Source organism: Alnus glutinosa, chromosome 8 (assembly GCF_958979055.1).
Source record: "Alnus glutinosa chromosome 8, dhAlnGlut1.1, whole genome shotgun sequence".
NCBI lineage: Eukaryota > Viridiplantae > Streptophyta > Magnoliopsida > Fagales > Betulaceae > Alnus > Alnus glutinosa.
This window is the reverse complement of record NC_084893.1, coordinates 1,641,150-1,652,305: the sequence shown is the minus strand read 5'-3', so window position 1 is coordinate 1,652,305 and position 11,156 is coordinate 1,641,150. Positions and strand designations below refer to the sequence as shown.

At 34.8% G+C, this 11,156-nt stretch overlaps 1 protein-coding gene across 1 annotated transcript; it reads right to left on the bottom strand.

The window, feature by feature from the left end:
• Positions 1-7,762: 7,762 nt before the first annotated feature.
• Positions 7,763-8,476, bottom strand: LOC133875100 (uncharacterized). The gene has a single exon (XM_062313103.1). The coding sequence runs from the start codon at positions 8,474-8,476 to the stop codon at positions 7,763-7,765; it is 714 nt and encodes a 237-aa protein (XP_062169087.1).
• Positions 8,477-11,156: the final 2,680 nt, after the last annotated feature.

Sequence of the window (11,156 nt, the reverse complement as noted above, 5' to 3'; positions counted from 1 at the left end):
ATATTAATAAACAAGTGAAGTAGCAATACCCTCTCGCACCACTAGGGTTTGAGAGAGCTTAAAGAAAGAGAGAGGAAGTCGAGGTCAATGTTCAGGGAGGCGCCATGCTTCCCTCCTCCCATGGTAGTTTAGATTTATTGTTTTGGTTTTCTCCTAATTTGTTTTGGGCTTGAGAGTTTTTGTTTCTCCCTAGATAGATTCAGTAGGGTTGAATCTTCTCCTAGTCCTTCAAGAGCTATAGTGTTATTGTTTGTGTTTTCTATTGGGTTTTTCATGCAGGAAGGCATTGGGAAGGGACACCGGCGTGTTACCAACGATAGCTGGCGGGGCTTTATTTTTTCTCCATCTACTATTTGAAGCCAAATCTATATCTATCCGACAGAGCCAGCCTGACACGCACCCCTCTATGGTGTTTGTCGGCCTCCTCCGGTTCTGTTGTGTCAAGTCACAGCGTTGTCGGACTTCAGTGCTCGGGGCATGGCCAACACGCGCCAGGGATCTTCTCCTTGGGCAACCGTGTGTGGGGGCCACACTCAGTCTCCCAAGTCATGATCGGTGGTGTTCGATGGTTCCTAGCGGCTGCCTGTTGCAGTGAGGTTCCTAGGGACGGTGTGTGGTCTACACGCACTGTCTCCAGCGACGGCAGTCTCCCTCGACATCGGATCTATGATTTGGTGTTTTTTGTTTTGGTTTTTGCAAGTCTGTCTATTAAATTTTCAGATATTATTGAACTTTTGGGTTGATAGCTATATCAGCCATCTTTCCTTTGTTGTGGCGTTTTATTGTTAAAAAGATGCTCATATGTCTGTTTCTATAATATTTGGTATTTGTAGGTAGCATCCAAGTCAGAATTTTTTTTGTCTTAGTGTGTAAGCTGTTTTGTACCTCTATTCACTGTATTTTTTCTTTGGACATTTGATATATCAATGAAGATCGGTTTTTCTGTTCATATAAAAAATAAAAAATAAAAACATTAATAAATAACTCCAAACATAAATCACTCGCAAAATACTTTACAAAGTTAAAGTTATTTACTGCACACTCGTATCATTGGACTTATATAGTAGTATTTATCAATCTTTAATTTAATTTTATTTTAATTTTAACAATAATTGATCAAATAATTAATGAGCACTAAAATGAGAACACGGTGAAAGTTTAATATGTATGATTACTCTATTTAAAATTACTCTCAAAGTCAAAACATATTTTTAAGTTCTTTTTAAAAAGAAAGAGTATTAACAAACAAAACATGAGAAGAATGGTACGAGAATAACAACGAGGAGGTTTGCTTCATTGCTTGTTGTAATTAACACAATGAGGCTAAGGGGATGGAAGGCGCATGGCGGAAGTACCTAAGAAGAAGGTGTAACCGTTGAATGGTGATGTTGAACAGTGATGGGCGGGCCTTCGCAGGAAACCAACATGAACGTTACGGTTTTGCATGTTTCGTCCTCTTCTATCCGTAATACGTGGGCGTGTGTGTGCTAAACTGCGCGTGTAAAACGTAAAAACCCTTTTGCTGGGACGGGTGGAGTTGACTCTAAATAAGTTGAAAATTGTTCGGATATTATTATATACTATATTTTTATTTTATATTGTTGTTTTATAATGTTGATAGGGTAATTCCAATTAACCATTAAACTTTTTTTTTTTTTTTTTCCAATAACGATTCATCTAAGAGTTTGTTAGAATTGTCACGTTGGCTGATAGGGACAAAATTAGTATTAGATAGATTTAATAGTTGAGTTTGACTAAGGCCTCGTTTGGTTTGCGGATTAGATCCATGGAAAGGAATATCTATTCTTTTGTTTGGTTGTATATTATTTAAGGAAATAGTTATTCTCAGCTATTCCCTTACGAAGAGGAATATGTATTCTACTAAAAAAGAAGTGGAATACCTATTCCTTTCCTATGGGAATAAATTAAATTCGTCTTTTGCCCAAAAACTCCAACCTTCTCAACACCCAAGTCTCTTATCCCTCTCTCTCTCTGTTTCTCAACTCATGGTGTGTTTTGATACGAAATTTTGACAATAAAATATAATTCTGATTCTACTTTTTTCAGAAATAAATAATATTTTATTCAACTTTTTAAAAAACAAATTATATTTTATTCCACTTTTTATAAACAAATCATATTTTATTCAATTTTTTTCTAAAAAGTCAAATTTCAAAATTCGCAAACAAAATAAGAATTTAATTCTGATTTCAAAAATTCATCACTCAAGTGCACCATCAATATCTTTCTCCATCTCTGCAATTATATTCTCATCCCCCTCTCTCTGTTTCTCAACCCAACTTAATTTGTTGTGGGGTAGTCTTTCTTCTTCTTCTTTTTTTTTTTTTTCCTCCTCCTATGATTTAGCCTACAGAATGCACTTAGATGTAGCAAAACGAGTACCTCTTAATATCGGGGGGACTCCAATTGCCTTGCGGAGGTTTGAGAAAAACTTTATAAGCAAATAACGAATGTTTGTTACTGAAAAACAAATAAAAAATAATAAAATAAAAAGGGCTTTGTAGATGATTTATTTTTTTATGATGATTATGTTTTTTTTTTTTTTCTCTTATAAATCATTTTACTTTGTAAGCAAAGAATGAATGTTTGTTGCTGGAAAACAAATAAAAAAGAATAAAATAAAAAGGGCTTTGCAGATGATCTATTTTTTTATTTTTTTATGATGGTGATATGATGATTATGTGTGTGTGTGTGTGTGTGTTTTTTTTTTTTTTTTTTTTCCTTATAAATCATTTTGTAGCGTAATTGTATATGAAAAAAAGAAAAGAAAAGAAGAAGCCATGAACTCTATGAAAAACAAAAAAGGTCATAGTATGATTGTTTATGTTTCTTAAATAAAGAAAAAAAATGCCCTCAAGAATATAAATTATATTTGTATTATAAGGGTATTTTAGAAAATTTGATTATAATATGATTCCATTCACCAATGTATTGCACTGTACCAAACAAAAAAATACATATGCAATGTTCTATTCCACCGTTACAACCAAACAAAATAATAGGAATAGTTATTCCATTCCACCTTCATCTATTCCCATGAATAGTTATTCATTTTCCTAATGGAATAGACATTCCGCAAACCAAACGAGGCCTAAGATTATATCATTTCAAATTAGGATTATGTTATTTAAAATTATAAGTATGATTAATTAGGAGTCTTGTCAATTTTGGGAGTCATCTTATTGTATCTATTTAAAGTCTAGTTGTGATTACTGAAAAGCAGATAAAATATTTGTGAAAGTTGCGGTATTCTCCCGCCTTGAATGAAGTTTTGTGATTTCTCCTACCCGAAATAAATTATTGTGATATCTCCTACCCGAAAAAAGCTATACGAATCACATTCCCATCACAACTCAACATCGGATATTCATCATTAGCTTTGTATGATATTGTGAGATAAAAATGTAGTTTATAGCATTGCTCTATACTTTTGAAGAAACTTCACTCACCTTCATTGACGGAACTAGAAATTTAACTTGAAGAGAGCCGGATTATATTGAAATTTTTTATAGCGGTCAAAGTAGAAAAATAAATACCTAGAATATTTGTTTTTAACAAGTTTATAGCTTTTTTTTTTTTTTTTTTTTTTTTTTTTTTGGTGTAAGCGGGCAGAGGGGGCCATGGCATGGCCCTCTCTAGAGTCCCTTTTGGGTCCATCATTGCTTATTCACATTGAACTGTCATAATTTTTGCAATGTTATCATTGAATATGTGGGATCCACACACAGCCTACATATTCAATGGTAATTTTAAAAAATATGAGGATGAAAGAATGTATATCATATCTCATAATGAATTAATGGTTGATTTGTCAACCATACACTCTTAATTATTTTACCAATTATGAATGACCACATTAATTTGTATAAAAATTGTTGTAAAAATTTAACACACCAAGCATTTTTTACCACATCAATTTATAATTTTTTTTTTTTTGAAGTATCCTAGCAGCATCAAATATGTTTTTTCTCCTAACAATGTTAAGGACTTCGTGTGTAACATGCATGAGCCCCCAAGTACATGATTTTTGGAAGCATCACAATACAAAAAATACCATAATAAATAATGATGTTAATGGTATTTACGTAGAAAATAAACCCGACAGAGACCCATAACTTTATCTTAAAGAGATAAGATGATGTGTATTTGTTGTAATGTGAGTCGTGAGACTATCCAATGGGACTGTAATTACATAATGATTTAAGTATTTTTATTTTAGAAATTTTAATAATCTTTATTAATACCGAGAAAACTAGTGTCAAAGATCTAAAAAATTAGACCTTATTGCTCTAAGATTACAACTTCACAGATTCAATTTGAAATTTCTTCCGTCCATGCATAGTGAATTACATGTTTTATTGCCGCATTTACAAGCCCGCATGTTTTATTTTTCATAATTTTTTTTTTATTTTTTTTTTAAGTTAGTTATAAAGTGAATTAATAGTTATAATTAATATTATCATATCAAAACCTATAGATTTAAACTTTTAAATTATCTGGTGTCCAACGTGTTGTACACGTATCGATCAGTCTCACATAAAGGATCTACATTTGTTTATCTTTCAAAAAAAGTTGTCTCCCGTGCTTATCTCCTTAATCAGTCTGATCATATCAATCATAATGCATGCATATTACATGAGATTAAATCTCAAATCAAATAATAGTTGCGAGTAAAATTTAGAGATAATTGCATTATTGGTCTCTGGAGTTAGCCTAAATTACGAATAATTCCTTATGGTATAAAAAGTTCATGTAGGGTATCTATGTCAAACTATAATTACGAATCACTCCATAAACCTGTTTTTCGACCACTAAGTTAACAGAATCCGTTAGTTTGCCACATCATATAAATAGTGAGACAACCTCTAAATATCAGTTGTACTGTAATTTACTAATGGATTTTATTTATTTGGTGGACGAATAACAGGTTCAGGGAGTGATTTATAATTGTAATACAACATGGAGTAATTCGTAATTTAGACTAACACTAAGGACAAGTGGTGCAATTATCCTTTAAATTTAACTAATATAATTGTTGAACACTAATTGTTAAGTAGTACCTTAATGTATTACATTTTGTAGATTTGTAGTTAAAGACTTCATGGCTCAACGAAACATGCATGGGTGATCAATCCCACTTGATACAGTGACTGCGTGCAGGCGCGCATGGAAGAAGAAGCCTGCAAATAAGACAAAGTATCAAAAAAGTTTCGCCGAAGATGTCGGCGGAAACACCTCCTACAATTCAGTTGATGAAGGAAGGAAGAAGGAAATGAGAGAACGAAAGCTTATAGGTAAGGAAAAAGTGGGTCACATGAGAAAGCTATTCATTATCTTTCTATAGGCTTATTGATTCCGCCTCTTTCGCATAGAGTTTTGAGGATTTCTGCCTATTTTTTGTTAGCGAGGTGGAAATTCTTTAGAGAATATCGTCTGGACGGCGGGAGGGGGTGAGAGGGTTACGTAGTGTGATCTATACGCATTACTAATAGAACGATTTATTTTCTACTGTGAAATTCCATCCAATATTTAACAAGTTTATAAGTAACTTTTTTTTTTTTTTTTTTTTGGTGGAAGGGGGCGGAAGAGGGTCATGGCCCTCTCTAGACCCCCTTTTGGGCTCGTCACTACTTATTCCCGTTTAAAATAAAGACCTATAATATTTTTGTAACAAGTTTTTAGGTAACTTCTTTTTTTTTTTTCTTTTTTTTTTTTGTGAAAGGGAGCGGGAGGGGGCTATGGCCCTCTCTAGACCCCCTTTTGGGCCCGTCACTATTTATTCCCGTTGAACTGTCATGACTTTTGCAATGTTAATTATCATTGAATCTATGGGCCCATGCGGGAATTCACATGCAGCCCACATATTCAATAATGATTTTAAAAAGTAGGAGGATGAAAGAAAGACGATAGAATGATGTACATCACATCTTTTAATAAATTACTGACTGATTTGTCAACCATATACTCTTAATTATTTTACCAATTATATATATTTTTTTAAAAAAAAATTACCAATTATAAACGGCCACATCAATTTGTATAAAAAATGTTGTAAAAATTTAACACCCCAATCATTTTTTTTACCACATCAATTATCACATCAATTTATAAAATATTTATAATTTTTTTGAAGTGTCCTAGCAGCATCAAATATGTTTTTTCTCCTAACAATGTTAAGGACTTCGTGTGTAACATGCATGAGCCACCAAGGACATGATCTTTGGAAGCATGAAAATACAAAAAATACCATAATAAATAATGATGTTAATGGTATTTACGTAGAAAATAAACCCGACAGAGACCCATAACTTTATCTTAAAGAGATAAGCTGATGTGTATTTGTTGTAATGAGAGTCGTGAGACTACCCAATGGGACTGTAATTGCATAATGATTGAAGTATTTTTCTTTTTTTGAAATTTTAATAATCTTCATTTATAACCAAAAAAAAAGAAAAGTCAAAGATCTCAAAAATTAGAACCTATTGCTATAAGGTTACAACTTCACAGATACAATTTAAAATTTCTTCGATCCATACATAATCTATGATGTATTTTATTGTCGCCTTTGCAAACCCGTGTGCAGCAAAGTTGCACTATGTGATCAGTATGACAAATCTGTCATCTTCTAATCCTAACAAAGGTGAATGCTCCACTCTTTGGACGTTTGTCATAAAATCATTTGGCTCTTTTTAGTGGTAGGCTTTCGAGCGTAGAGGTCCAACCAGGATCCTATAGATTAATCATTTGGCTTCCAGTACCTCGTGCTAATCATTTGGCTTTTATTTTCCATAATTTTTTTTTTTTTGAAGTTAGTTATAAAGTGAATTATAATTATAATATTATCATATATATCAAAACCTATAGATTTAAACTTTTAAATTAACTGGTGTCCAACGTGTTGTATCGATCAGTCTCACATAAAGGCTCTAGATTTGTTTATCTTTCAAAAAAGTTGTCTCATGTGCTTGTCTCCTCAATTTGTACGTATTATCATATTATATCATATCAATCATAATCCATGCATGTTACATGAGATTAAATATCAAATCAAATAATAGTTGCGATTTAAATTTAACTAATACAATTGTTGAACACTAATTGTTAAGTGGTACCTTAATGCATTACATATAACACTTTATTTTGAGACGTGGCCTCGTGAACATATAATTTCATTTGGTAGCTTTGTAGTTAATGACTTCATGGCTCAACGAAATATGGGGTGATCAATCCCACTTGATACAGTGACTCTGTGCTAAGCACATGGAAGAAGAAGCCTGCAAATAAGATAAAGGTAAAGGCAATGTTGAGCTGATTATTAACCGGATAACTGATTTTCTCTTATTGTTTTTTTTTTTTTTTCAAATCCAATATTTACCGCCGCCAGCATTAAGCGCTGAGCAAAGGCATTGCGGCTGTGATTGCACAACACTGGCGAGTTGTGAGCAGCAGGAAGAAGACGGGTTTGAGGAGCAACCAGTGACATAGTTAAGGCATGGAGCCATGCCAATGAGCACACTGGTGCAGCCTTATTGAGCCGTGGCTCTTGCCCAAAGCAAGCTGACTAGGACCACGGCTACGCCCATCCCAAACTTTTTTTTTTTTTTAAAGGAAATACTTCCATTAATAAACAGAATCATTACAGACAATACTCCAAATCTCTTTAGGACACACATTCACCCACACGTGGTGACCATAGTGGGAAACAACTAAATTTGCCAGCTTATGAGCAGCCTTGTTTCCATCACGACGCACATGATTTACACTCCATGAACTGAAAAGACTCTAAGAGAAATCGACATTCCAGAAGCACACTATGAAGGCTACCCCTGCAAGCATCTGGATTCCTTAAACCTAACACAACCTCTCTAGCGTCACCTTCAAGCATAATAGAAGGGAATCCCATATCCCGGCCAAGCTCTACTGCCTTACGAACTCCAAGGGATTCAGCCACAGAAGGATCTGTAACATAGGGCAAATAAGAGCACAAAGCTGCCTTCACAGCCCCTGTAGCGTCCCTGGCCACCACCCCTACGCCCATAATCTTCTTCCTAGAACACAAAGTTGCATCCCAATTAATCTTAACTGTACCCGCACTCGGTTTGACCCACTGTGAAGAGGTGGCTTGGCGATCATTAGCAAGACTCGTAGCTACGCCGTGGCTTTGACGAAATTCTTCTAACATTTCTGTGGCCCCTTTCAACAAACAAGAGGGAAGCATCAACAAATCATCAAAAACAGCTCTATTCCGACGGAGCCAAAGCTTATATGCTATGACTGCAAAAAGCTCTAACACCTCATTATTGAGCCTATCACACAGATACTCAAAAATGCTCAGAAAGTCATCTGAAACCACCAAACTCTTCTGTAAATACCCTCCACACATTCCCCAAACTGCCCGAGCAGACTCACACCACCATAAAATGTGACCACTCGTCTCAGGTTCCAAACCACACATCGGACATAGGGAATCAGGAATTATCTTCCGTTTAAAAAGATTACCCCTAGTAGGAAGAATTTCGTTGCAAGCTCTCCAAATAAACAAAATGACTAACCTTTGAACTTTCAAACTCTAGATTATCTTCCACAGAGACGAAGAAGAAGGGCCATTCGATGAGCCACCCTGATCCCGAGTCCTGCAATCAACCTCCAGATGGTATGCACTTCGGACAGAGAAAAGGCCCGATTTGGTTCTTGCCCATATCATCTGGTCCTCCTGGGATCGAGGACAAATGGGTATGCTACAGATCCTCTCCACCGTTCCAGCCGGGAAAATATGCTCAATGAGAGGTATATTCCACCAATTTAATTCTGAATTTATAATTTCTGCTACTTTTGCATCTCTGGATAATACCCTTATAGGATCCTGAATCTTATGAGAAGCAGTAGACGGAATCCATTTATTTTCCCAAATCTTAACATTTAACCCATTCCCCACTCTCCACATAATCCCTTCGTCAATCAGAGGTCTGGTGTTCCAGATGCTTCTCCAGGCGAAAGAAGGCCTTTTGCCTAAGTTTGATAGCAAAAAACTTGACTTCGGATAATATTTCTCCTTAAGCACTCGAGCTGCAAGAGAATCTGGAAATTTCAACAGCCTCCACCCCTGTTTAGCTAGCATGGCCATGTTGAAACAATCCAGCTCTTTGAAGCCCATCCCTCCAATCTCCTTCTTCCGTCCGAGTTTCTTCCATGACATCCAAGGAATTCTGTTGAAATTATCTTTAAAGCTCCACCAGAAATTACTCATCAGAGAATTAATCTCTTTAGTCAAAGTTTTTGGGAGACGGAACACACTCATTGTGTAGGTAGGGATTGCTTGAATGACTGACTTTAAAATAACTTCTTTTCCAGCATGTGTAAGAAGCTTCTCCTTCCACCCATTAAGCTTAGACCAAATCCTCCCTTTTATATAATTAAAAGATGAAACCCTTGAACGCCCAATGAGGGTCGGTAAACCCAAATACCTCTCAAACTGCTGGGAGCAATCAACTCCCACCTCCTGAGAGATAGCCTCACTGACCTCCTGTTTAGTATTCCTACTGAAGAAAATGGCAGTCTTCTCTCTATTAATCTTTTGACCCGAAGCAGTTTCATAAGTGGAAAGGACCCCTTGAACGCTCCTCCATTCTCCCATATTAGCTTTGCAAAACAGAAGATAGTCATCTGCAAAGTATAATTGATTAATACAAATTCCCTTTCTAGAAATAGGGACACCGTGGATATCACCATCCATAACAGCCTTATTAATAGAAGAATACAAAGCCTCAGCACATAAAATAAACAAATAGGGTGATCAAGGGTCTCCTTGTCTAAGACCTCGGGTAGGAATAATCTGTCCATTAGGCCGTCCATTGATAATAATAGAAAAAGACACCGTTCTTACACAAGGCATAATAAGATTGATCCACTGATCTGCAAAGCCTAGTTTCCTAAACATTGCTTCCAAGAAATCCCATTCTATTCCATCATATGCCTTACTCATATCGAGTTTCATTGCCATAAAACAATCCTTACCCGAAAGTCTAGTTGCCATGGTATGAAGTGTTTCAAAACCCACTAGAACATTATCAGTAATTAAATGCCCCGAAACAAAAGCACTCTGCTCCGGAAAAATGATATAAGGCAAAATAGATTCCCAAACTTAAGGCCATGGGAAGTAATTCTGAGTTGATCAGTGATATATATATATAATAATAATAATAATAATAATAATAATAATAATAATAATAATAATAATCGATTGCGGTTATTTGGTTATTAACTGATTTTTTAAACGCCAATAACCAGTAACCGTAACCGTAACCGAGTATCCGGTTATTCAGTTGCTGTTATTTTTGGTTTCTTGATTTTTTCTGTTAGTGGTTGTTGTCGATTATTAGCAGTTACCGGGTATTTTCGATTAATAACCGCACCGCTTAAACACTCATAATTATAGGTAAGGAAAAAGTGGGTCATTGAGTGTATATGAGAAAGTTATTCATTCTCTTTCTGTAGGCTTATTGTTTTTGCCTCTTTCATATAGAGTTTTAAGGACTCCGCCCATTTTTTGTTAGCAACGTGGGAAATTCTTTCGAGAGTATCGATGGGACAACGAGGAGGGGGTGAGAGGGTGACGTAGTGTGATCCATACGCATTACTAAAAGAACAATTTATTTCACACCGTCAAATTTCGTCCAATTAATTAACAGATTCTGTTAGTGTGATATTGATTTAAATATGACACGTCTCATAATTTTATTAGCTTTGATGTGTCACACTATCAGAATCTGTTAATTTTTATTTTTTTTTGAAATCGAATCTGTTAATTAAATGAACAGAATTTAACTGTAGGGAGTAAATTATTATTTTCACATACTTCAATGACTTATGAGTTTATTTTGATACCGCAATGTGCTAATTACAAATTAGATAAACCACATGAATTGATTTTGCATTTTTCTCCAAGAATATTGCCATTTAATATATTATTATATAGCTATCGTATAATTAATATGACGTAATAATAAAACTCAGCCCATCTTTTTTTTGTTTTAACAAATATTGATATAATGACGGACTTTTACAGTCTTATCATCAAATCACACGACAATAATATCACAATTACTAAAATAGCATTAATCATTATATAAATGATA